We start from the raw sequence: 27,607 nt of genomic DNA on the forward strand, positions 1-27,607 counted from the left end.
ACTCTTCTCTTTGGTGACCAATGGCAGAACCCCAGGGGATGGCAGGAAGATGTGCCAGGGAGGGTCAGGTTGGACGTGAGGAAAAGGTTCTTCACCCAGAGGTGCTGGACACTGAACAGGCTCCCCAGGGAGGTGTCCCGGCCCCAACCTGACGGTGTTCAAGAAGAGACTGGACAACGTCCTCAGACACACGGGGTGACCTGTGGGGTGTCCTGTGCAGGGACAGCAGTTGGACTCCATGATCCTGGTGGGTCCCTTCCAACTCAGGACATTCTATTAGCTGAATCTTCTTCTATTCTAAATCTGGGTGCTGTGAGACCCCCAGGCACGGCACCGCACCCCCCTCTCTCGCAGCACTGCTGCTGCAGCAAGGGACCATTTCCACCAGACAGACTGACAAAGTGGGAAGCACCACGTAGCCCTATGTCAGGCTGTGAAAAGCTTCCCACCACTTTGTGTTTCCTTCCCGTTATTTCTGTCGGCCTTGCAGGAGATGTGACATCTCCCCCTTAACCTTGCCCTGCTGAATCGCGTAGCCCCACCTGATTCCTGCCTCGGCACAGAGGCTGCCGAGGGCCGGGCTCCCCTTACCGAGTGATGACTCTGAAGCAGACGACGACCTGTTGACGCTGAAGGCCATGTCTGAGTCGCTGTCGTACTGCGAGCCGCCGGGGGATCCTGAGGGAGAGACGGTCACTGGGCTGGACTGCACAGTGCCTGCAAACACAGGGAGAGCTGAGCGCCCGCGGGGCCGACGGACACCAAAGCCCACTGAACACCCCCTGGCCCAGCGAGCTGCTCCCACCCCGCAGGGCTTTAGGAGGAGGTCCAGCTGCTGGTAAGTGCTGCCCCTTAGTAACGACACAGGTGTGTGATTTCGGATGTGATCTCCGGGGCCAGGACCTGGCTATGCCATTGTACAATCTCTGCTCAGTGCTTCAGTGAAGCGAGCACCAGATTGTCTGATGGCCATCATTTGGGGCGTAAAGTCACTTCCCCGAGGTCCTGATCTCTCCAGCAGCAGCAGCCCCAAGCTATTACTGTCTCATCGACAGGTCAGGGGCAGCTGGGAAAGGGCATTGCTTTAAATGAGAAAAACTTGCTTTACAAAGTCATCAACATCTGTTTTTCTGACAGAATCTTTAATAAGAGCAAAGGAGAAGCACCGTAACCGGTCACCAGCAATAGATCAAAAGTGATATCTGAGACCCGAGCAGCAGCAGTGCCTGGGGAGCGATTACTGTCCATGACCAACACGTGTGCTTAAACCAGACCTGCACTCACAGAAACCATCACCCTTACCAAGGCAGGAGTTCAATACCTGTTGGCTGAATAGTAGGTTTATAAAGAATTCCTTTTAAAAACAAAAAACCAGCTGTCCCCACCACAGCCATCCTTGCCTCTCCACCTGCTGCTCATTTTATCTCTCGAGCCTCATAATTTTATGGGGGACTTGTACAGGCTGCATACATCCCTGTGACAGCTACCATGTCTCGCTCGCTTTTGTTTGCAAACACAAGGTGAGATCAGGAGCTGCTTACTCACATCAGCGGCCATCTGCTAAAGGCAACACTGTGAATGTAAACCCTCAGCTCCCATTCTGGCTCAGGAGACGTCACCCGCCAGGTGCTCCTCATTATCATCTCTTTTGGCTGCACTTACCCAATATTTTGAGCTGGTTGATCACACCGTGGATTGTAAAAAACACCCAGAGCGACTGCGAGGTGTCCACACACATTAGCATCCCTCGGCTGGCCCCGTTCACGCCGTGGTGCACCTCTCCATTCGGCAAGACCATGAAACTGAGAATGTCGCCGCTGTTGAGGACCGGGAACGCTCGGTAAACAACCCAGTACTCCTTGCGGTCCAAGAGAAAGTCCGGATCTGCTGGGAGCTCGTTTGTCCGTAAAGTACTCGGATCACAAGAAGTGATGCCAAATGAAAGGGCCCCGTAGTATGGCAACCCAAGATGTCCTACTTCCACAAAGAGGCTTTCACCGATGTGCAAAGGCCGGTCAGAAAACACCAAAGTCCTATTGCTTTCCTGCCAGTTGGTGCATGCAACCATCCGGTCCTGAGAGAAGGTGATGTCAGGTCCACGGGTGGGGTGGAATCGCAGGTCTGTGTCCAGGAAGGCTGGGACCCCCTGGGCGTGCTGCCGTCGGTTTGGGCAACAGGGGATGATGTGGTTGTCTGTCGCAAGTCCTGGTACCCGACTTAAGTTTAAGTTCGCGATTTTGGCCACCACTTGGTTGTTCTCCAGTTCGTTGTTATTGAAGTTGGCTGAATCGTGGTTGCTCTGCGGAAGGCAAGTGCTGAGACGGGCGGTGCTGAGATGGGCAGTGGTCATGGTCTCTGCAAACATGCTGTCTGTGAGATAAAGCCAAAGATGAGACATTAGAGTCAAGATATAATAGCCTCGTTTCTGGGTAGAATTGTCATTATTTCAGCCTATAGATTTAACTGAATTCTGTTCCTTCAAAAGCAAAAAAAATGGAAAAATTAGCCAGAGGTCAACCACTAATGAACAGCTAGCGGTGACGAGTCGCGTGTGGAGCAGGCAGCAGGCAAAGAAATAGCTGTGTCTTGGCATTAGTTGAGGGAAAACAAGAACTGTGGAGTACCCATGTAATCTGGGAGCTCCTTGCACTGGTGAGCTTGGAAAAACTGTAAACCAGTGTGTTCCTACAGCTTTCTTAGCAGAGGGGTGCAATAGCTTTGAGCTTTCTCTGTTAAAGAAGGAAACGCCAAATCCACGACACGGTGATGGGTGAAGGAGCACAAGCATGAACAGATATTCTTTTTACACTCCTTGTCACTGCCTTACAGCTGTGAGGTGTCCGGGCACACGTGTGGCCAAAAGAGGGCATTTTACAAGATTTCAGGCCTCGCATCTCAGGGGTGTTCACACCACTGCGGAGATTTTGAATTGAGAACTTGTCACAAAAGCTACTTGCTGCAGGTGTTACAAAGAAGATTTTTACAGTAGAGAGTTATTCTCCCCTTTCACAGCAAAGGGAAAGTTGAAATATTGACTCTTAATTCATTTCCCAGATTTTCACCTCAGCCGTGCCAGGCCAGGGGGGGATTTAAAGGTGTGGGGAGGTTGGGAGTGTCCTTTCTTCTACTTCCAGCACTGCCCGGGACTGCTCGGACACTTCGCTCCCTTCACAGGTCAGGCATCAACCAGCTGAGCAAAGTCAAAGCACATGGAATTGAAGAGTGTGCGTGAATGAAGCAGACTCCTGGTGTTCCCAGGGATGGAGAGCATCCCAGCACCAACACTGCCTGCTCCTCAGAGGAGAAAATCACCAGTCTTTAAGTAAGGAAGGAGAAACACCCAAATCCACCCAGCAGCTGCAAAGCAGAGGCTCCTTTCTTGGGAACTGAAGCAGGAGAGGCCACTGGTGTGGGCTGATGGCTGGACCAGCTGCTTCTAGTAAGTACACGGTATCTGGCAAGAAATGTTCTCACAGAGCAGTAAGACACATCCAGGTTTCGTGATGCTGAAAGATGCATTTTGTGCATCTGTATTGGAGCTCTATTTCACAGCTTTCCCAACTTGCAGAATTTTGTGAGGAACAGAGAGAGGCAAACATGTCAGCTATGACACCACCATATCTGGAGCAAGGAGGCCGAGTCCCCTGGTGCCCCAGATGGCCGAGCACCACCCTGATTCCCGGGGCAGTTTGTGGGGCTTGGTGCTTTGACTAAAAAAAATAACCAATGTACAGGTGCCCTCAGGACAAGTCTTTCACTCTGCACACTCGGATGCTGCAGGCAGTACTGGGGAGTAGGGGGCAGAAATAAGCTGCATTTTACTTTCCTAACTATAATCTCATGAGGAAGGACGGCTCTGGTGAAGCAGCTGCACTGGCCGATGCAGCAAATGCTCCTTCACCTCTATGTTGAGCGCCAGAGGCTGGAGTGCTTCGTAATTGCAACTACAGTGTAAGCTCCTGGTAAGGTTTAATTACACATTTGAGGCAGAGCGGGCAGGGGAAAGTGTTGTTTATGTGTAGCCTTCTTGCCTGTATAATAATTGGTACCATTTGGAAGAATATGTGATGAAGCTGCCTGCCCACTGGCTTAACCATTTCCCAGCTTATCGCTGGTGTCTGCTCGGTGTGAGGATGGAGGCACCATCCCCTCGAGCAGACGCAGCTTAGTTTGGCTATTAAAAACTAAATCAGCTCCTAGCAGCCTCCAGGAAAGGGCAACACTCTTGTATTTTAAAAGGATTCCCTGTGGTGTAGACCAGCTCAAAACACTCCATCTAACATTGAATTCATTTGAAATTTCAATGCTGTAAATCACAAAAGGAAAGTCATTCCATGGCAATCGGCTCGGTTTGCTAATGGGAACAAATTCATCCCTCTTGCAGCTCTCCTGGAGGACGATGCTTGTAAATCAGCCAGGCAGCACCAGAATGCAGTGATGTGCTTACGGGTGAGGGGAGATGTGGCAGGCGATGCCAAGCATCCCAAAGCACACGGGAGCTCGCGCTACATTTTCTTATCGCTCTTCAGCTCGCGAGCTGCATCCTGCGCTGCAGCCGGTGCTTTGCAGACATACAGTGATGTCCGTGTGCACGGGAAGGGTAAATCGGGTTACATCTGCAAACACAGCTTGTTAAACTGCCAGACTAGGTGGGGACCAGGGCCAAGAGTTCAGAAGGGGGCTGGGGAAGAAAATACTTGGGGAATGGGTCGTAGTTTTGCAGTGGACTGGCAGTAAGTGCTAGCTGGGAAAGAAGAAGGGAAGCCAAAGCTGGTCACTTTTGTCTCCTCAGTCCCTGGGACGCTGCTGAAAAGCAGCACCATGTTTTTCCAGGCCATAGCAGCACATCTAGCTGAGGAAAAAGCTGGGTAAAGTTACATGTAAAGATTTCCATCTAGCCCTTCACACGGCTGCAATAATGCACAGCCTTAGGACTTCTCATCACTGACATCTCTGAAATATGTTGCTTTCTGGATGCCCGCTGCTGGCGAAAGAAAAGCAGTTAATTTCAAGTACAAAACCAACAGTGAATTAGTTTTCTTAAGTGTCCCATAGAAATGATCAACCAGACAGATTATGCATCTTTTCTCCATGATCATGCCTTTGTAGAAAGAGCAACCAGAAGAGCAAGCCAGGGGCCAAAACACACACTTACCTAGTATTTGCACTTCATGGGTAATTCCATAGACGTCTATGAGTGCCCAGAGAGGACCAGAAACTTTAATACCACAGTGAAACAATATTGGCTCCTCATCATTAATACTGTAGAAGACTCTCCCATGACGGTCAACCCAGAAGGCCAAGATATTGTCTCTGACAGCAAACCTCTCTGGCAAAGCTTTGGCCCAGTATCCGGGCCGGGTCACCAGGTCCGGACAGGCGTACTTTGGTATGTCGTCAGAGCTCATCTGCGACGGGTCGTGAATGGTGAAGCCGAAGCGCAGGGCTCCGCTCCAGCCGTGGTGCACGGCCACCAGCTTCAGCCTGACCTTCTCGTAGAGGTGGATGGGCCGGTTGGTGAAGGTGACCCCGTTGCAGAAGCTGTTCCTCCGCGTGGCCTTGCGGGAGTGAGCGTCCAGACGCACGTTCTTGCCTTTGGCTTGGGAGTGGAAACGCGGCGGCTCCGTGATAGCGAGGACCGAGCGTCTCTCATGGCTGCTGTTGGGCAAACTGTAGTAGGGGCGGCTGGAGACAGAGCGGGGCTGGTGGCTTGTGTCTGCAAAACGAGAAACCAGCGGCTCCGTCAGAAGCGCTGGACCTGAGCCGTGCGTCAGCTCAGCCCAGGAAACCACAACTGGCTCGCCACACGTGCTTGGCGTTACTTAGAATCATAGAATCATTTCAGTTGGAAGAGACCCTCAGGACCATCGAGTCCAACCATAACGCAACTCCAGCACTAAACCGTGTCCCTAAAAACCTCGTCTAAACGCCTTTTAAACCCCTCCAGGGATGGTGACTCCACCACGTCCCTGGGCAGCCTGTTCCAATGCCCCACAGCCCTTTCCGTGAAGAATTTTTTCCTAATAACCAATCCGAACCTTCCCTGGCGCAACTTGTGGCTATTTCCTCTTGTCCTATCACTTGCTACTTGGTCCTATCACTTGCTACTTGCTTGGAACTACGTTATTTAATCTTAAAATGCCGTGCTTGGCCACAATTTGCTCTTTGTTGGGCTAATTTGGCCCTCAGCTTTATATAAATATAAGGCAAATTTGGCTCTTGGGGCAAAGGTTAGGCAGCTTCCCTTCTACACCCTGCAAAGCTGGATGGAAACGAACATCCTTTTGTTCCCATCAGATGCATCCTATTGCACTCGGAATGTCCTAACACTTGTGATTGTGGCTCCAAACTTCCTATTTACAATGTATGTGCTGTTAAATCACCAGCGGAGTCACATCATCTCCGAGGATCCCGGCTGTTAAGATCAGAGAGAGAATCTGAGGACATCCTGCTGCTGGCTTCTCTGTTCCTTAGTTTTGTAATGATGAACAACAGCTTCTGAACAACACAAATAAACCAAGACATTTAGCAACTGGACCACTACCTCTGCATCCCCAGACTGTTCTTCCAAAACTTGCAACCCAGCCCCTGGTTCAGATATCGGATTAAACTGGCACATTCAGGAACATCCTGCAAAGCCTTGCTTTTACACAGAACCTTCCATTTGAGCTCAAAGCACTTTATAAATGATTATTGTTTTCAGCTTTGCAGCACCACAGATGGCACAGAAATCCTGCCATGCCCGTTTTACAGATGGGAGAAGGAGAATTTATGGGTGAGATCTTGCAGCATTTATAGTCAATAGCAATTTCAAGACCAATCTCAAGAACAGCAGATTTGAGGCCTAAAGTGAAGTTCACACAAGCGTGGAGGAGAAATGAAAAAAGCCCAACTTTTAATCTTAAGCCTTAGCTGTAAATTCCCTGAGGTGGAAACAATCTCTTTTGCATATCCCCGAACATGGGGTCCTGCTGAGGGACCAGGGCCCCCATGACCACCATCACCACCACTGTCATCATGGTGTTACAGGCATTTAGGCTCCCCATTTCCCACCCAGCCTCTTCTTTGCACCTGGCTTTGTAGATTTTTAAAGCAAAAATGGAAGATGTTCCGGGAGATCAAAGTCATCCTGTTAAATATAAAACTGCATCACATGCACGCATTTATTTTGAAATATTTTGCCATGTTTGAAGCTTTAGTTGCCTCCTGCCTGGCCCTTCCTTCAAGCTGCTTCCTCCCTGTGTGTAACCCCTGGCTTTGCTTTGTGACAAGGGAAGGATTTTGTGATGCTTTCCTCTCTTGGAAAGTAACACCAGAAGACGCGGGGAGCTCAGCTGGGAAAGCTGGCAGGAAGGCTGCCAAAAGGTGACAGCCTTTTTTGCGAGCAAAACCCTACCAGGTAGGGCAGCGAGAAGCTGGGACTTGCATTTGCTCTCTGGACTAACAGAGGCTCTAAGCAACCGCTGCCTTTGCAAATGCAAGAGAAAAGGGGTCGCAGGCAAGATCTGAACACAGGATTAGCCCTTGAAATCGGGCATCTGCAATAGGAGGCACAGAGCTACAAAGGCAAAAAGCTCCTGTTTGCATTAAGGAAAAAGGTCAGTCCTAGATTGTGACAGGCAAATGCGGTGGCTGAATAAAAGGTCTTTTGTGTCTCTTCACTTGCACTGCACGTGACAATCCCTGCGCAGCACAGGGTAATGGTTAATCCTATTGTGCGCTAATGTAAATAAATACATCCTTGCGCTTACACCAGTGGGGGGTTTGCTATTTCCATGCCAGGCCATGAAGGCAGAGTCCTGGGGGAGACAGGGAGAAGTCCCCCTGGGTGTTAAGTCCCCCTGGGTGTTAAGTCCCCCCAGGTGTTAAATCCCCCCCTGCCCAGCACAGCACTGCAGCTTCGCCGCGGGCTGTCCCAGTGCAGGACGGGGGGTCCCCGGGTCTGTGGGTCAGCCCCGGCCGTGCTTGCAACAGGTATGGGTATTTCACTTCGGTATTCCCAGGAGAAATCTCACCTCTTGCCTGTCAAAGAGCTGAAATGCAGAAGATGGCTGCTCTCAGCACAGACCCATCCCCTGCTCCTGTGGGTGCTGCTCCACGTGTCTGCCTGCAAACGCTCCTGACAAATGATGCTGCAGAGGAAATACAGGTTGGGGTTTCCTTAGCAGAGACAGGCACGGTGGCACGAACCCCCCCAGCAGCGCTGGGCTCCAGCATTGAGGGGGAATCCTCTCCTGGCTGTGGTTTCCCACACCAGCTCCCCGTTTTTAACCTGGGCTCACAGAGCCTTTGTGCCGGTCAGCCGGGACGTGGGCTGAGCAAAGCCGCGGACGGGGCTCCTGCGGGACTCGGTGGGCTCAGTCCTGCTCATTCACATCACACCTCGCCTTGCTGGGCTACAGCCCCCCCCATGTAGAGAAGCCATCATTTTATAATCCATTGAGCTGCACTTTTTTTTCTAAGATGGTTAAAAATAACTCCCCTGTGAAAGCAAGTGCTCCAGCCTCAATGTCCCCGCGTTGGCCAGGAGGAGGAAGGAGGGAAGAGAGCTTTTGTCCCTGTCCCCTCTCCGCCAGCACAAAAATCCCCTGCTTTCCACCCCTTGTGCAGCACCAGCCTTCCTCCCACATCGTCCTGCCGGAGAAAAGGCACCGTAAAGACCGAGCGGGGCAGGAGATGCTCTCGGGCACGAGTCCCGGCAGGGACTGCTCACGCTGCTTTCAGAAAGCGCAGGGGACCGAGGCAGGAGGGACAGCGACAGCAGCACGACGGACGGAAGAGCGATGACACGGGCACCCACTTCAAACGCAGCTTTGGGTGCACCCTGCCAGAGAGGAACTTGTGGCCAGGGTTTTGTGCTTTTTTTGTTTTGTTCTGTTTTGGTTTTTTTTTTTAAAAAAAAAACAACAGGAAAGCGTATTGTGGCTAAACAATAGGAAAGTCCCCAGAAGGAAATGAATGAATAATTTATTTATAACGCCATTCCCCCTTCGCATGAACACCTGCTGGTTGCCACCAGGAACAACGCCTGACATAACCCAAGGCAGGGCAGGCAGAGCTTTCCCCCGAAACATGCTCAGCTCGGGCATGTGCTTTCCTCGTCATGTACTGATGGGGACCAGACAAAGTTCAACAGGATGTTTATGCCTTTGAACTGCCCTAATTTGCGGCTCGGCTTCCATAGTTTGGATCGCATTTCTGTCCCTCTGCTGTTCCTCCAAACTCTCCCCTCTCTGTGCTTTACCACCCTAAAGCCGGTCAGGGGGACAATGACAGCCAAGCTGGTGGCAGAAATGCCACCCTCCCCAAGGCTGCCTGATGCGGTGACAGGCAGATAACGGCTATGCCAGCTATTTTTTTCAGCTGTGAGGTTCCTACAGCGCTTTCAGCAAGTCATTTATTCTCTTTATGCCTCACTTCCCTGTATAACATAGAGTAACAGTATTCCTCCACCTTGCGGTAAGCTAAAAGGATTAAAAATTGCAAAGTTCTCAAATATGTAAATCCCCGAGCATTGTAAGCACGTCAGTGGGCTGGCTACATCATCGAATGGCACACGAACCACTGCGTGACCTTTTGGGGTCCCATACAGCATTTTGCTGCTTTTTATTCCAGAGTTTCCAATTTTTCACCCCTACTCTCACCAACTGCAAGCACATTGCTCCCAGCGTGAGTCTCTAAAACACAGGAGTGGGGTTTCAGCAAATACAAAGTAAGCCAGGAAAATGGAAGAAAAAGCAGAATGGAAGGATTAAGAATGGTGAAGGACTCCTCACTGAAACCTGCAAAGGAACCTCTTTTGGCAAGGCAGCGTTTCCATCCACATCCCTATGGTGTCAACATGGGCGGCACTGAACAGATTTGGGTTCTGGGGACCCTTGCTCCCAACTGCAAGTAGCTATCGCACATCTGAAACTCCACCTGCTTTCCAAAAGGCCAGCACATTTATTTCTTAGGTTATGCTGACCTTTGGAGAGGTATTTTAACAAACATGCAATTTGCATTTCAAAAAGTTACAGCAGGCAGACCCTGGACAAATTCCACATATTTATCATGGTTCCAGTTCCAAAAATAAACATTTCTTTCACCCATTTGTTCGCAGTGTCGGGTTTGCTGTGGCACTGTAATCCCACTGAGAGCAGCAGACAAAATTCAGAACAAGAGCCCTTTGCAAGGCTGCTGCTCCCCAGGGCACAGGACCGAGGAGGCTGCTCAGCTGGGGAGTTGACTGTAAGCCAGACTGATCCTGTCTTTGCTTGCCCAGACAAGCCAGGCAGGAATAATCCCACAGAAAGCCCTAAAATGACAAAGAGGAGCATAACGTTCAAGGAGACCAACGCTAGAGCAGAGGGTTGGGATGAGGGCAGCCTGGCAGGAGGAGGGCACTGCCTTCCCGATGCACCACGGCAAATCCACGCGCTGTATTAACTCCACAACCGCTGCAGCAAAAGCCTCTCCCTGGCTCCCACAGCCCTTTCCTGAGGACGCCCTCCAAGTAAACCCATGACAAAAGATGCACAGGATCACCAGGCAAGCAAACGACAGGGCAGACGAATAGGGATGCACATGGGGTAAAGCGAGGACGTCAAGGGAGCAGAAATCACTGGGACCACAGCTCCCAGCTCATGGACTTGTAGCTGGAGCTGGATGTTGTTCAGTGTCCCCATTGTCCAGTTGTCCCCGTGTTGTTCAGAGAAAAGGCTGAAAGGCAGCAGCGTTCAGCCTGAAATCTATCTATTAACACCCTCTGCAAAGGCGAAAGGGAATCCTCCGAACACGCCCGTGTCTTATCTTTATGGCCGCTGCTTTATCAGTAACATTAGAACTTTTTCCTATTACAGTAGATAGGTCGCTGCTGCTGCAACAACCCTGTTGAACATTAAACAAAGTACCTGGAGAGAGGGGGCAGGCAGCTTATGCCTTGAAACAGGAAAAATCCCAACAGGTGGGGACAACGCGGCCAAGTTTACTGCGTGATTGCGAGCTTGTCGAAACAGCCCTCGCAGACCGAAAGTCAATCACGGTGCGGTCCAGTAACAGTACAGCCCTCGCCGCGCTCATCCCGCCGCATCTTTGCTGCCGAGACGATGCAGCCACCGCAGCTGGAGCTTGGCCGGGGCTGGAAGGAGCAGGCGAGGCTGTTACTGCAGATAACGAACCTTAACAGTAACCCCAAACAGGATTCTGTTCCGATGCAATCTTATCTTCTGAGAACAAGAGATAAAAATCTGTCCACATACAAATTTAGTGCGCTGCCTAGACTTTTTTTTTTTAATACAAAAAATGTGTCAGGGAGCTCTGTGGGAAGCACTGGTGTCGCCTATTCCGTGCTCACCAGTGTCAGTTTGTAAAGTTAGGCTACCAAATCCAGTAGAAGGCTCCTACAAAAAATTGGCCTCATTTCCAAACATCCTCCTGGCTCAACCACTGGAAAACTCAACTTGACAATTAATAAATATCCCCCATTTAAATTCCTGCGGTTTGCATAACCAGTCCAGAGCCCCGTTTTGATGTAAAGGTCTCCCTGTCCAGTTCTGTAGCCTGACACAGATTTCCAGGGTGTGCAAAACCCCCACGTGGTTCACTTGCAATAGAGTGATACGGACATTGAGGTGTCAAGGAGATACTGAAGAGCCTGCAGTGAATTGCAGGAAATGTGACATTTTTTTGAGACTAATTTGGGAAGAAGGGGAGGAGAAAAGACAGAAGTTGCCTATTCATTAAAAAAAGAGAGTGAATTGCAGCACTGGGGTAACTCTTGGTGCAAACATCTAATGGACATACAACATATTTCATTGCAAAACAGTCCAGAAAATCTCTGACAGAGAATGGGCCTTGACTTTAACTCACAAAATCAAGTTATGCCTGTCTCCATGAGGATTTTCAAACAAGAAAACCCTCTTGCTTGTGTGGATAATGCTTGAAACCAAACATTTTATGGGGGATTTAAAAAATAAAACCCACGACACTAAAATCTATTTTTTTCCGGGCAGAGGCTAATGGACCATTTATTCTGGTCTTCTAGGTGATCCTCCACGAAAGCAGAGAGGTATTTGCCAACACCATTAGACAAAATGCTTTTGTTCTGATCCTTTTTCTCAAACCAGCAAACACCGGCAATCCCAGCAGGACCCTGCGGTATTTCCCAGGCTGCTCCATCCCTTGTTTTCTGCCACGTCCTCAGCAAACGAGCTCCTGTATCGTCGCTCCTTCCAAATTAAGCCCTTTCCTTGCAGTGGGAAGCTCGTACGAAGGCAAAGCTCAACCACATCATCTAAAAGAACAGGAAAGCCAACACCAGCCCTGAGCTCTTCACCGAACGTCACATCATGACGCCAGCATCGGAGCTAAAAGATGGCAAGCGCAGCTGAAACGCCAATGTCTCTCTCCAAGATCCACCAGCTGGCTCGAAGCAGAAAATAAACCACGACAGAAGGTCTGCTCCAAGGATGAAAAGTGCCAAAAGCAAACCTTCCGCGACCCAGAACTGATCGCGGAGCCCCAAGGACTGGGGAGAGACAGTGCCCTCCCAGATCAGGCAGGAAAACTCTTCCCCCCCACTTCCAGACCTTCTGCTTGGCTTTGTTTTTTGGAGATGTGGGCACGTCTTCCACCCCTCCCCAGCCTCCTTCCACCTGGAAACCGCGGGATAACGGTGACCTATTACTTCTGCATTCCTTGTCGCTGCTTTTCTGTTTCCATTCCTAGGTCTTATGTCTCTTTTATCTTTGTGCCTACCTAGCACACCACCACACTGAACAGTTTTCTTGTGTCTTGTACTTTTAGAAGTTTTCGGGCACCAGTATTGCTGCCTTTTTTTTTTTTCCCTAGGCTGAAGATGTCTTGCTCTTTGCTTGGCCATACATTTTCATTTGGTTTAATGAAATAACTCCTTTCATCATGTGCAAATGAAAGACATTTAAACATTTAAAAAAAAAAAAAAAGGCAGAATAGCATTTCCTAATCTGGAAAAACAGGAAAAATATTATTTAATGTAGAGGGTTTTTTATTTCCGTACATGGTAAAGACAGCCGAGAAACTACGCTTTGCTAGTAAATGAACTCAAACTTGATGCAAAGAAAGCCAGTGTATGACTTTGATGGTGAAGCATTTTAAGAGGGAGGTGGGGAGCCCTGGCCTAAACCAAAAGAGTCTTGCGGATCAGGCTGGGGAGGCGGGTTCTGCTACCAGAAATCTGCTGCTGGGTCTGCAGGTGTAGGTAAGTCCGCCTGCGCTCACCCCCGTCTCCCTCTTCCCCCGGCTCTCTCCTGTTGTGCCTCTCACTGTGTTCATGCGTGAATTCTGCTGCAAAGTTGGCCCCATCTTTATTACAGGGTTTTAGTTCTCCTGCATATAAATAACACTAAGAATACACAGAAGCCAGCGACTAAGCATGGAAAAAAAAAAATCTCCTCTCCCCCGTATTATTAGCAAATCTGGGTCAATGAGTCTGCAACTCTAGTAACAAATTCTTAGACTTGGTTAATGAGAGATGGAGCGAGAGCGAGCAGGAGAGGGACGGAGAAAAGGCAGGGTTCATGCCATAATCGCCGCTTAAGCCTTTCGGTGCGAGCGATGAGAGCAGCTGCACGATAGATGAGGAGCCTTGGAAATGGCAGAGCTTATTTAACCCGTGATACGGCCTCGACACCCGAGTCTGCTGGCGCGGGCCAGTCACAAGGCCACACTCGCGAGCCAAAGAGCTTCGAAAGACGTCAGGGATTTGAAAGTCACAAAATATGTGATGCAAAACTTTTGGCTACTGGCTAAAAAACACCTTGTCAAAAATTGTCAGCCACTCTTACTACAGCTCTTATTGGGAATTTTTGCACTGTGTTCTCATTAATATGCTGCACATGCAACGCGTACGATTTCATACACCAGGAGAGCAATCCTGTGCCTTTTATTCAGTGTATTACGTTTTTGCAAAACTGTTACCTTCTTTAGAAAGTTAAGTTTAATGGGGGGAGAGCAGAGGGCTGCTCAGGTCACTTAATCTTCTAGTCCTGATCTCAGAGTCCACAGTTTTGGGAGGTGATCAAAAGCAATGGGAAGTAAGCAGCTGATCTCTGTTTAAGCAACTTCACAAAAGGTTTCTAATGACTGCTAGGTTGGAAGATTAAATGTTTTCCAAATCTAAATGCTCAGTTTGTCAGTCAGTAATTAAAAGATGCATTTTTGTGACTTATTATTTTCATTGTTTTCCAGAAACAGACAATAAAGTGTACCGCTAAGCGGAGAGCACTCAAAGGTGAAACACTTCAGGCTGGAAAGACTGGTCTGGAGGAATGAACTCATCTGGAGACCCAAAAAAGGGAGGAAAGGAGCAGAGATGTGCATGAAAACCCTCATGTTCTCTGAGGCAGTTGGGTTCTGCTTTGATTTACGAAATTAATACAGAAATGGGGTCCAATTTCTACAGCTTTACAGTGCTAAACTTTTTTTTTTCCCCCAATGGCTGTTACTTTGGGCAGGTCTGAAGCCCACGACCTTTTTCTGATGCATCAATTTTGTTAAATGAAGCGCGCTGTGCTCATTGCAAGATAAACCCAGCTTAGAAAACATCCAAGGATGCCGTTTCAACCATGGCTATCCTGTTATGTCAAGCACCGTTTTCCTTGCGCATTCCCTTTTTCCACAGCTTGACTCAAGGACGGTCCCACAGTACGTGTGTCAGGGCGGCTTTTTCTCTAATGACTGCTCCTATAGTCATTAGAGGAGAAGGGCCTTGTCTTCAGCAGTTCAGCACTCTACAGCATTGCTCAAATATGGATTTTCATTAATTCTTCACCTCCAAGACATCTTTTCCCTTACAGACAGTATAAACAGCTCAGAACTGTTTTTCAGAGCAGTGCTTTATGTTTAAAAAGCATCATTCTGAACCGGTGTTTTACTTTTCCAATCACGGCTGTGATTTGTTGAAGAGTTACGAGAACACGCAAGCGGTGTAATCGCTGACATTGAAACGGTCCATGCCCTCACCCGCTCCCCTTGCTGCCAGAGGAGCACGTAACAACCATTAATGCAAATAAACTCCCTCTTTCCATTGAATCTCTTTCCTTCTGACCAGCTGTACCAAGTCATCTGCACTGGGGATTTATAAATAGTGACCATGTCATTCCAATGTTAATAGCTTTTAATGAAATTGGAGAATGAAATGCATTCCCTTTTAATATCCTCAGAGCAGCAACTCTATTCCATCCCATGGTTTCAATACAGGGCTTATGGAAAGAGTGCTGGAGCTTGGCACGTCCTTCCCATCAACCTGTCAATGTGTCGCTTCCAGCACAGACAGGAACAAAAAGAGGGAAAGAATGTTGTTGTCTCCCTGTCGCGGGAAACCCACCCATCCCCTACAGACAGTGAGGGTCACGGTGCTGCACCAGCAGGGCAGCTTGTGAAACGGGGAGAAAAAAGATTTGAAAAGTAACAGTGGTAATTTAGCCTGGCTTTTGATGCATTGTTGTCTGAAAACACCCGAAAAGACAGTGTTTACATTGTCTTCGTCCCTCTGAATTCGGACGTTCTACGATTTACACTCATACCCTTCCTACCTCCAAAAAGCATGTTTGGAGAAAGGCCGGTACGTAAGATGGGCTGTCAGAGCCCCCCCAGGGTCCGCGTGTGCACCATACTGCACCGCACCATACCACACCATACTGTACCATACCATATACCATACGGTACTGCACCGTACCATATCGTACCACACCATACCATACCATACTGTACCATACCATATCGTACCACATCACACCATACCACACCATACTGTACCATACCGTATACCATACTGTACTGCACTGTACCGTATCATACCACACTGTACCGTACCATACTGCACCATACCATACCACATACCATACCATACTGCACCGTTCCATATCATACAACTCCATACCGTGCTGTACCATAGCACATACCATACTGTACTGCACCATACCATATCGTACTGCATCGTCCAGTGCCATACCGCACCGTACCATACCATACTGTATACCATACAGTACTGCACCATCCCATACCACACCACCACTGAGCTGTGCCACATCCAACTCAAGTGGGCTGTGTGACACTCAAGCTGAGAAGCATTATGAGCTGAGCGTGTTTTCCATGCTCAGTAAAAACATAAGAAAACTTTCGTGTGAGCGCAGGAATTGTCCAGTGACGGGACCACAGAGGAAGAAAAGCTGCAGACAAAGGGCGAGATGAGCACGCAGAGCGATGCTACAGGCGCAGACAAGGAGATCCTGGCCGTGCAGCTCTGCCTTCAACTTTTTCCAATAGAACCTTATGATAAAAGGAAAAAACCTGCTATTTTTCTTTGCCTCAAATTTGTTACAGAAGCCTCTTTTGTCTTTATCTTCTCTCTTCACAGTGGTTCTAAGGATCTCTCTTTTTTTCCTCCTAATTACAACTTCTCTGTACTCAAAGGACAGGAAAGAATCCAGTTTAAAAGAAAAAAAAATGGTGGAGCTATTTCAGTCCAAACAGGGATGGATAACCAGAGAGCCATTAGACTTAACCGTGGCACCCATACAGGGCTTTTGATCTGTCTTAAGGGAGCCGCAAAGCCAGAGGAAAAGGGGAAAAAAAGGCCTCTAGGAAGATGTTCTTTCCAGCAAGCCCTGCTCCCAGCACCGTGCAGCATTTTTAAACGTTGTCCACAGTTCCTTTTATATTTACACACAGTTTAAACAGTGATCTGGCAGCAAGAGGGGAAAATGGTTTGGGAGGAACGCACGGCTGACGAAACTAAATAAAGAAGTGGCCAGGTCTTCAATCATCCTATATTTTATATATACAAAGCCTGCGATTCCACTAAGCTTTTCCGAAACAATATGTAAAGAATCCAAAACAGGGCAAAGGGATGGGAATAACTGGTTATAATTAAAGCGAGGGGGAAAGAGCAACAGCTCTTCCACTCTGCCGGGCTGGTTTCCCTGGAGGCATCACAAAGCACGGGGGGATTTCTGGGGGTGGGAACTCTAATGGTTATAGGTAAATCCAGGCTGCGCTGGGTGGGCTGGTGCCTGAAGCCAACACTCTCCCAGCAGGGAGACTTTAAATAAATGGAATCCTGGCCAAACTCTCTTTCCAAGTGATCTGAAGGGCTGGTGACTTCACTCAGCTCATGTACAGTCCAACCTCTACAATAATATCACATAGTTCGTTGGCTGTTTTAGTCAATGTTCAGACAAATAAGCTATAGCTTTTTCAAAATGCAGTATATCTACAGAAATACAGCAAAAAATCTTTAGAAGAAAAAAAAAAAAAAAAGGAGCGTTCTTTGCTGGTCCAGAAACAGAGGAAAACATTCCACTAAAAAAACATGCATCCTTTTTCCCTTGGTTGAATTTTTTTTTAAATGCATAGTTTTCTGCTAAGCTATGAAGCCAGTACGAGAGGCAGGTGGTTGTGCAACACTTGGCTGCCATGTGGTTGAGCTGTGACATCCTCTTCCGTGATATTTACAGGAATTAATAAGAGGAAACAAGAGCCACTTCAAGACATTAAACTGTCCAAACAAAAGAAAATACAGTCATACCATTACTGGACACACAATGACCTCAGCCCCTTTCTTAATCTCAAATGTCTTCAATTATTTTGACGAAGAAAGAATTTCAGCACGAGAAGTTTATTTTTAAGCCTCCGTATCAATCTTCTTAATGCCGGTGGGATTTGATCCCAGCACACCTAAGCCAACATCAACACTTTTCTCCCTTTGCTCTCCCTTTGTGGGACCACAGCCCACAAAGCCCAGAGGGAGGTGAACCAAAGAATTCTGGAGACAATTCCTTGCATTGCTGAAGATGAATACCAGCCTTTTTTTTGGCCAGAAAACAGCCAAAGCCTTTTTTTGCTCCCTCCCCCAGCAAAAGGAATCACTCCCAGGAGATGGGGCGAATGTGTGAATTATGCAGCAAACAAACAGCACTGAAACCTCGGCAGCGATCGCCCGTGGACGCCAGGGAGGTCCAGGCAATAGAAAGTACTGGTTTACACCATGTTTTCACACCTTTTTAAGGTGGAGCTTGGACCATCGTTCAGCAGAGCACGCTTGGACAATACCTTCAAACCAGTTTACTGCAGAGCTGCAAGCTGTTGTTATTTATAGATGTGTATTTTATTTTTGTATTCTGCATAGATCATTTACACCTATAAAACCCCACTGTGTGGTTAAACAACACACTCCTTAGTAACTATGGAATTGGAAATTTTAGAAATCCCACATGGAACAATATAAACAGCTGTCTAAAACCTCCCTTTTCCACTCAGATGACTCTTGTTTCAATTAACCAAATCAAACTTTAATTCAGAGTCACTCACTGGCCTTGTTTGGATTTACTTGGAAAAACACACCTATAAATCACAGAAAAACTGTGGAAAGAAAAATCTTGTTTCTCTTTGGGTGGTTCTTTTGGTTCTTTCTTTTTTCCTTTTTTTTTTGGTAGAATGAAATTTTATTACCAGATGAAAAAATATACAATTACATGTTGACAGCTTAGAGCCTCTGGTGCTTCTGGCCACAGTAAAACACAGGCAGCAGTATCACCTCCCACTGTCCCTCTGCTTCTGTGGAATACATGGCAGCGAGCATCTCCCGTGCTGCATGTGCCCCGTGCATCGTCTCCCAGAGACTTTTGAGCTGGAAACATGCTGAAAAAAGGATGCCAAACCTACGGAAAGCCTGAAATCATCAAAACGGACCCACACAGGGGCTTTCCCCTAACCCCAAATCCACCGGACGCTGGGCGTTATAGGTGCCACTGCTCACCAAGCGCTTTTTTTTTGAAATACCAAACCTGAGTAGTCGCTTGAAGAGCTGCAGGAAAGCCCCCTCTGAAGAGACTCATTCGCTGCAGAGACCTGGTGCTGGCAGAAGGGGAGAGGCTCGGCTTCCCCGAAACCTCCCATGGGAAGGCACGTTCCCCCAGCGGGCACATCAGCTCCGGTCCACGCAGGACCGGCACCACCGACGTGCTGCCTGCATCCCAGCAAGGTGCGCACGCACCTGTCTGAGCTTCTCCCGATGGACAGGCAGAACGGAGCACCCACCAAAAACAAACTCATCACCCTTTGCTGGAGAAAACAGCATGCCGCTTGCAAGAGCCACTTGTGGCAGGCACTGGGAGGGAAAGGGGCCGGGAAGCAGCGCAGCCGGTCCTCAGCATCACCCTGGGATGGACACCATGCCCAAACTCCCGTCCCAGTCTAGCCCTCCTTATGCCCTGCATTTCCACACTTCTGTGCATGCCGAGATATGCTCAAAACCACTGGTTCCCAATGAGAAAGTCGCCTCATTAGCACCACGGCAGCTTTTTTCAGACAGAGCCTGGGACACGGGACCTCAAACCTTCTGCCCATCAACAGCACCAAGGCAGAGCAGGTGCCTGTCTGATCGCAGAAAATTCGGGGATGCTTTCCAGCTCGGCTTCCTGCCCACACAGAGCTCGGTGAGACAGCAGCATGTCCTTCCATGCCCCTTTAAGTTTTTTAGGCCACCCTGGTCAAGTAGGATCAATAGCAGAAACATTTCATGCCGTGGCTAAGCCACCAGGAGCCGTCACCTGCACACAAGCAGTGCCAGATGGTCACGTATTTAAGGCACAGAAAAGCTCTCCGACTGCATGGCTTCCTTTCCTTGGAGAACACAAGATGCTGCAAACCAGCATCTTATTAGTTTGAGGTGGTACCTAATAAGGAGGAGGTTCCTTGCACATCTGCCTTGCGCTGATGCTTCATTTCTCATAGCAGTGACTGCTGAATTTGAATTTTCTCTGCAGCTCTCCGTCCTGTGGCAGCAGGGCTGGCCCACGGTGTTTCGGACGGGGAGATTTCTTCCTCCTCTTTGTCAGACCTACGTGTCCACATCAGGCCAAGCCCCGTAGTGCTGCACGGGGCCAGCGGGACGGAGCTCAGCTGGTATCTGCCCCCATCATCCCCCACCAACCACAGTCCCGGGGTTGCTTCCCAGCGTGGATCCCAGGCAGTGGGATCTGTGTCTACACCCCAGACACCCCCTTTGCCACCCACCAGGCCTTGCCTGAACACCTCTGTGAAATGGTCATGGAGAAAAAGCATTTTGGGTTCTTAAAATCCACAGCCCCTCCAAGGCAGCATCGCTCCCTTCGGCTGCTCTTCCATTGCCACAGACACAAGCCACGACCGGTGCTCCCAGCACGGCTGTTGGCCCCGGGGAAAAAGATTATGAAAAAGACAGGGAGAACTTTGGAAAAGCACTGACGGGGTGGGGCAGAGACCCGAGGTGATGAGTCTGCGGTGATGAATGACAGCTGGGGTGGCACGACACCAGCCACTCCGAAGTGATGCCCTGGTTCAGCACAGGAAAATAGGCACAGAAAGGAAAAATACGGGATTATAAACACAGACAGGTCCCCAGCAGTGACCCACCTGACATTTCTGCCCTTTAGTCCATCGGAAAGGAGGAAACACGGACTGCTCGAGCAGGGCTGCGCTCGAGATACCAGAGCCAGCGAGCACATCAGGGAGGGGGAAAATACGGTCAGGATCCAGAGGCACATAAGGAAAGTTTCTCCCTCCTTCTGGGACCGTCTCATGAGGTTGTACCGTTAATTTCATCTCAAAGGAAAATCTGAGCAACGAGCTAAGGGCTGCTTGATGTGGTTTGGTGATTGATTCTACTGGCGTGCCCATAGATTTCAGCATTTACAGGAGCGCAGGTTTTTTTGCAGGGGTGTATAAACATTTACTAAACACGAATGCATACAAAAAGATCGGGTGGAAATAGTTTGTTTTAAAATGAGAAGCGGTTTTGACCTCTCTGGGAGGAATTTACCCCTGCCCTCTGCTTAGAGGTGCTCAGCCGAATGCTTGGAGAGGGTGGGAGAAACAGTAAACATTTTTAGTGAGCTGGGAAGCAAATTCTTATTTTTGTTTTGCTTCTAAAACTAGCTTCAAATATTTCTAAAAGCAAGAGGCATCTCAAAAGAAACACGAACCCTCAAATCTCGATTTTGAAGAGGGGTTAATTTTTAATAAAAATAAATTTTAAAGGAGAAAAATGTGAACACTTCTTTTAAGTGATAAACTCCATCTGTTTCACACGGGGCCGGCACTTCAAGGAGAAAGGGCTTCGCAAAGCATTTTACTGACTAAGTCTCGGGGTCCTGGGAGGCAGACGAGTCGGCAGCAGAGCCCGGAACCCCCACCCTGGGACCCCTGATAATCTGCACTGAAAACCATCACATTTCTAGTTTGAGGGAGGAAAGGGCTGTTTTAACCAATTCATTAATTAGGAATATTAAACAAACCGAGTTTTGAAGTTTAGTTCGTAACAACTCAAACTTCCGCTATTGTTCTGCTCGGTAAAACCAGACTCTCCAGACAGCATCTGTCAATCTGATTATTATGTAGTTAAATGAGGGAGAAAAAAATTAGTCCTCTCTCACCTGCAAAAAGCTATCTGTGCCTTGTAATTATTTGCCTTGATAAATTTAATTTACTTGAGTCTTCCCTTGGCTGGTTAAGTTAAACCATAAAGATTATTCATAGAAAAGCAACCACAGTTGGTTACTAGGATACAAAAAAATCACGTAGTACATTCCTCCAATGAATAATCCCAGCAGAACACAGACAAATTCAATAAATTACGAATTTCTCTTTCTCTCTTACGTAAACATTGGGGTTGCAGAGGCATTTCTTGGAACCCTTTAAAATAAATTAATATCTTCATTACTATGCAATAACAAAACAAACAAAAGCGACAGCTGAGCCTTGCAGGTGAGCTGCATCCTTTGTCTAGACTCGAGAGTTATTTTGGAGCAAGGCAAGGTGCAAATGGACAGCAGATTCATTATTGCTGGTATCTATGTGTGGACACTGGTATCTGGCATGCTCACGTCTTTTCAAAGTGGATAACGTAAGCAGTAGACAAAGCTAATTTTAAAGAAGGCATTCCTATTTCAGAAAAATCTCTCTACCTGCACAATTCCATGTATACAAAAGGTCTTAGATAAAAGCACTTGTTGCCAGAGCTCTGAACTTAGAAGGTGAAGCAAGAGACAAGTTTTCCTACATCGGCTGGCACCTGCCAAGCCGGTCCATATAACTACTGCTGCTGATGGGCCAAACAGGCTGCAATCAGAATAAGTCATAGAATCATAGAATCATTCCAGTTGGAAGAGACCCTCAGGATCATCTACCCTGAGCTGCTCAGACTTCTTTGGAAACAACACCCTGACTCGAAAGATTGATTTTGGATACTTAACAGCGTTCAGTCTTTTGTGTGTGTGTGGTTGTATCTTGCTCTGTCTTTTCCTAACCCTCATAATATCCCCTAATAACAGCAATCCCCAGGCGTGACTCAGTACCGACTGCTGTTCAAGGCTGTGGTATTTAAAGATACGCCATAGGGTCTGTTGGCTAAGATCGGTTTTTATAAACTTTAACTGAGATGGATTTCCTTGAAGTTCTGACATGCGACGCATCTGTCCTTCTCTCCCTCTCCCTTTGATCACATCGGCAGCACAAGCAGTGCTGTTCTGCTGCTGGCAAATCACCCAGTAATTGCTATTTAAGACTCACAAATCAGATGCCAGCGTGAAGATCTGCCTTGTACTCTTCAGAGGACATCTCCTTTCCAGGCGAGATCCACCAAAATGCCTGGCGTACCGAAATATCTGCAAGTCTTCCTCCATGCAAGTGCTGGTGTCAAGCTTTCCCTCCCGCACACAGGGTCTCGATGTTCCATTTCTGGTTTTCAGCTCTCTCTGCTGCCAAGGCTCTCAGACCGTCCCAGTGCCATGTCCCCATGTCCCCACAGGCTTGTCCCCAGCCAGCTGTGGAGTCCCAAGGGGCACCGTGCCCCAGAGCAAATCCAACACTGGTTCTCAGATAAAAGTTGAGCCACTTAAACACTCTTCCCATTGTGTAGTTTGAACCCGTGAACCATCATATCAAAGTTATCTCTGTTCTATAAGCCAGCACAATGGCCACCACACAACATGCAGCTAATGCTCTTTATCACTCAAAGTGAAGCAACAGCCAGTTAGTAAATTATTTCGGTTTTCGTACTTAGACACCCTTTCGCTTTGCAGGACAAAGCAATCAAGAGTTTTTGATAGCATCCCGAGGAATGCACGGCCAAAGAACAGCCCTTTGAAGAGGCATTTGTAGAAGCAACACCTCTGCGGCAGGATTACCCAGCCCACCTTCACCGCTGATGGGACTCGCTCTACCAACGCCATTCCCGCCTGATCAATAACAAACTTGTTCTTTAAGAACTCCAGTGATAAACATATTATAATTTACTGTACTCCACCAAGGCTTTGGTGGTAACCAGCTGCAGTCTGGAGAGCACGTGCCCAGAGGTGCTGGTCCTGTCTCCTCCAAAAACAACTGTAATTCATCGCAGCCTCTTAGCAGCAATTTTGGCCACCATCAAGACACTAAAACAGACAGATCTCAAGCACCAAGTGTCTTCTGCTACCAAAAAAAAAAAAAAAAAAGCTCTATGCAACCATGTCAAGTTCAAGACCCCAAGAAAAGCAATTTCCCCTCATTGGGAATTATGCTTTCAACCTTAGCATCACACCGAGGAGATAACTTTTGAACTCCACTCCATAAATTACAGAATATGTTGAGAAGCTGGTGCCCCGATGAGACCCAAACAGATAACAGGCTGTTGCCACAGTGCTAGTTATTGCTCAGGAGAGATAAACCCGGATGAAATTATTTCATTTCTGCTGCCAAATGGGATATTCTTTTATCTTTGGCTTGTCAAGGCAGAGCTTGGCAGATTTAACATTCGACTTATGGAGAAGGGCAAAAATCAAACAACTTTCTCCTTGACATTTGGAAACCTGATGGAAAACTTTCGTTCAGGGAAATTCTCTCTTGACTGACCGTCTTCCTGGTGTTGCTACACAGGCTATGAAAAACAGGGCTTTGCTTTTATGTGGTCTACTTATTTCTCCCACATAGCCATAAGGCATCATGCCATCAGGAGTGCAATCGCAAGAAACCTGGAGGCAGAGACAAATGGATGGTTAAAACAGGAGAATTCCTGAAGTATGAAAGTCTCATTGTTATGTAAATATCCACAGTGAAACAAGAAAACTGAGAAAACGAGACCTGTTATATGCATCTAGCCCACAACTCTACAAACACAACTGCATCCGTTTTTCTCCCTTCAAAGCATCAGTAGCTCTTAAAAAATCCTAAATGTGATTTCCCTGCTGCACTGAAAAGCTTTGAAATGCAGCTAAACGTTTTTTCTTTATAGAATCTTCCTGTGTAATTCCAGCAGCAAGCGAGAAGTAATTTCTTATCTTCTGATTTGGTTTCTTCACACCAGTCCTGTTGGTGTAGAAAGGAAAAAGCGACATGGTTTTGCTGGAGCAGGGAGAGGGATGGGGTCTGATCTCCGAGCTGCTCCACTGTCTGAAAGAACTGAGAGAAAAAACTCCTGGGTGGAAAGCAAGCCCTGCTAACACAAAGCAGAGGAAGAAATCTCCCTGGACACAGAGGGAAAAACAAATTAACAAGCAAGAAATCACTTTCCCCTCCCTCCCTCCTCCCCAAAGCCCTGCTTCAACTGTTCAGACATCAAGAATTTAATGTTCCAGCACTCAGTAATTGAGACAACAGGGCATCCAGGTCTGAAGGGAAAAGTTGGCACAGGTATGCTGAGATAAAGCTTTCAAAGCAGGCGTCTCAGTGCCAGCGATCCATGCTTTTTAACATACGGAGGGGAAAAAATGCAGCCATCACCAAGATATGGAACAATCCAGAGGAAACAGCATCTCCTTCCCACCGAGCGTGTCCTCCCATGGGCACACATCCCATCGAAGGGACGTTGGAAGGAACCGCCCCAGCTAAGGCCCCTGGGCAGTCCTGCTGTATTTGCAACACGCAAAGAGACGGGATGGGGAGGTCTTCAAGGCCTTCAGAGAGGTGGCGGCACCTCCCAGCCTCAGGGCACTGGGGCCATCAAACAGACACGTGTCCCCTCCAGGACACAGCAGGTTAGTGACGCCAAAGGCAAGGGTGGAGAAGCCGCCTAAATGAGAAGACAGAACAAAGTATGAAAACACTCCTATAGCAAAACCTCCTCCAGCTGCCGCAGGCGGAAAAGATGCGACATGGAGCCAGGTCCCTTCCAACAGCCCTTGGGGCTCCCACCTCCTCATGTGCTTGCTGGTAAATGAAACATCTGCCCTTGGGGTGACGTCTGGAGCGTGCTCTGCTGGCCAAGCCGTATTTTGATGCCAGGAAGCCCCAGACGAGCGTGTGGCCGAGGAGCTCACGAGGAGCGGGGAAGGTGCACGTCGTGAGCCAGCCCTGCGGTTTGGCTGCCCTGGCAAGGAGCAGGCGCAGGGTGCCAAACCGCTCCGGGCACCAGAAAGGAGACCAACAAAGCAGATAAGACAGATGGAAATACCAAGTGAAGAGATGGAGGAGATTGCACACACTTTCCCCATAAGGAGACAGACGGGATCTGACGCGTGTTTCAGGGGATGACACTTGGCCTCGTCCCACCTTGCAGCTCATGAGGCCGCAGCTCCCGGGTTCTCCTCGCTCTCCCCTGCCTGGATCAGCAGATTTGCTTCCCTGCTTCTCTCCTGAATGCATCACATCCATCACGGTGACATCCACACTCCACCTTAGGAAAGTTTGCTCTTATTTTAGCTACCAGCCCGCACAGATAGGCTCTGTAAACAGTGGGATGCTGATGAGAAAGAAAATGTTTCCTTTCAAGGTAAACTGTGCGGCAGGACACTGACTGTCCAAAAGTGCAACTCCAAAACTCAATGAGCCCGAATGCTAAATCTGCTGGAGCTAACGAGGACTAAGGTGCTTATTTGCATTCCTAATTGAAAAACCATTGAATGTGATAAGCAAGGAAGATCCTTACCAGAATGGGGATAGAAGCAGAGCATAAGCTTCGAGGTGACTCATCCTCTTCATGTCAAGTAAACACGAATGCCCGCACATTCAAACTTGACTGTCTAAAGTTAAACACCTTAAACATACTTAAGCACCTCCACAGGTTGTCAAATTATAACGTGCTGGGAAGCTGCAATTTCCTTTGCCTGCGGTGAGGGCTCTCTAAGAGTTTTGCCTACACACACAGACTTTGGGGTGTGATTTCAAGCATCGTCAGACGGTGACACACAGGTCCTTCCAACCTGCGGCAATTATCTAAAGAAATAAAAAGGGAAAAAGTGCTGTTTGCCAGATATCCTACCTCTTAATAAAGCAATTCCCCTCTAGAGCGTAAACAATAAAACAGAAGAGAGGGCACCTGCCCAGCACTACCCAGCATGAGAGCGGGGAGCAAGGGAAAGCTCTGCTTTGATGCCACCCTCGGCGATGTGCTGTGTGTATCTGACAGCTCACCGGCCACGGGGCACAACACACGGCTCTGCTTAGCACCGTCACGATAGGCGATGCCGGCCTGGAGTCAAGTGCAGTCGTTTCTCCGGTCTCAACAGCCGAGATGCCGATGGCAGCTCTGAATTAATGACGCCAGTTGGCTGCAGCACGTTTTGGGGTATGTACCGTGTGAGGCTGGTTAAAGATAGTCCTCAGTAGACAATCAGCCTGTTCCAGCTCTAAATCACAGGGAAGGCTGAGCAGTTTCACAGGTTTCCTTTTGAAGAGTGAAAAAGCAGAAAGCTACAAAAGAAGCAGCAAATTAATTTATTTCTTTCCACTTCTCTGTCCTTCCTGGAGATGCTTCATGTCTGCGCGTTAATTAATTAACTTTCATGTATCAGCACAAGCCAAATAGTGTTTCCTACCTCCCTTACATACAAAGCAAGGCACAATAAAGCCAATTGGTCACAGGTCACAGAGGGAGTCAGCAGCAAAATCAATGACAGACTCTAGAAACCTCAACTCCCAGACTAAAAGAGGCTGGAAAACAGGCAAAATAGGGCTGTTACTGAAGCAGGATTAACACCTGTAATCACAGAGTTGAACCAAACCCAAACCAAAAACTGGTCTGAACAGGTACCTTTTTCACTCAAACCAGAACAACCTGAAGTGTTATTTTGTAGTTTTGTTGAAGTCAGACTGGAACCAAACCAAACAATTTACTGAACTAATTCCCTGCTCACAGTACTGAGAACTCCTCCTATGGTGTATCACTAGCGACTAAAGAGGGAGGAGGGACCAGAGAACGAATCTAAACAAAAATGCTCTTTGAAGCTGAGATGATAGCCCCTGGAAAAAGCAGACGTATGTTTCCCACTACATGATCTTTGCTACTCGTTCTTACGAACAAAGTGTGCATATTATGACAACAGGTATCGGTATTTTAAAAAGGATACACAGAAACATCATATTTTACCCACGAGCTTTGAATTCCTGCTGCTCTACCGTAACCACCATCACTGTTTTGCAACAGGCTGGCAGGTGGGGGAGTCAGCCTGGTGAACGTCTAAACTTGGGCTTCTGAGCTGCTGAGAAAGGGTTAATTATGAAAAGCATTTTTCTTAAGAATACAAAATAATTTCTTGAAAATAAGAAATTGAAGTCACTTCTGCTAGAACAAGCCCCATTCTCCCTTGTGTTTACCAGACGCAAATGCCACTCATACTTGGTATTCCTCGCAGTT

The 27,607-nt window shown here is 48.0% G+C and overlaps 1 protein-coding gene across 2 annotated transcripts in view; it reads right to left on the bottom strand.

The window, feature by feature from the left end:
• Nucleotides 1–27,607, bottom strand: part of NEURL1B (neuralized E3 ubiquitin protein ligase 1B) — a 135,738-nt gene that overhangs the window by 4,202 nt on the left and 103,929 nt on the right. For both annotated transcript variants that reach the window (XM_065644394.1, XM_065644395.1), the window contains exons 2-4: nt 5,156–5,716; nt 1,663–2,370; nt 592–717 (exon numbers count right to left, since the gene is read on the bottom strand). In XM_065644394.1, the coding sequence (XP_065500466.1) occupies nt 592–717; nt 1,663–2,370; nt 5,156–5,716 (1,395 nt within the window). The remainder of the gene's footprint in view (nt 1–591; nt 718–1,662; nt 2,371–5,155; nt 5,717–27,607) is intronic.

Source organism: Caloenas nicobarica, chromosome 13 (genome assembly GCF_036013445.1).
Source record: "Caloenas nicobarica isolate bCalNic1 chromosome 13, bCalNic1.hap1, whole genome shotgun sequence".
Lineage (NCBI taxonomy): Eukaryota > Metazoa > Chordata > Aves > Columbiformes > Columbidae > Caloenas > Caloenas nicobarica.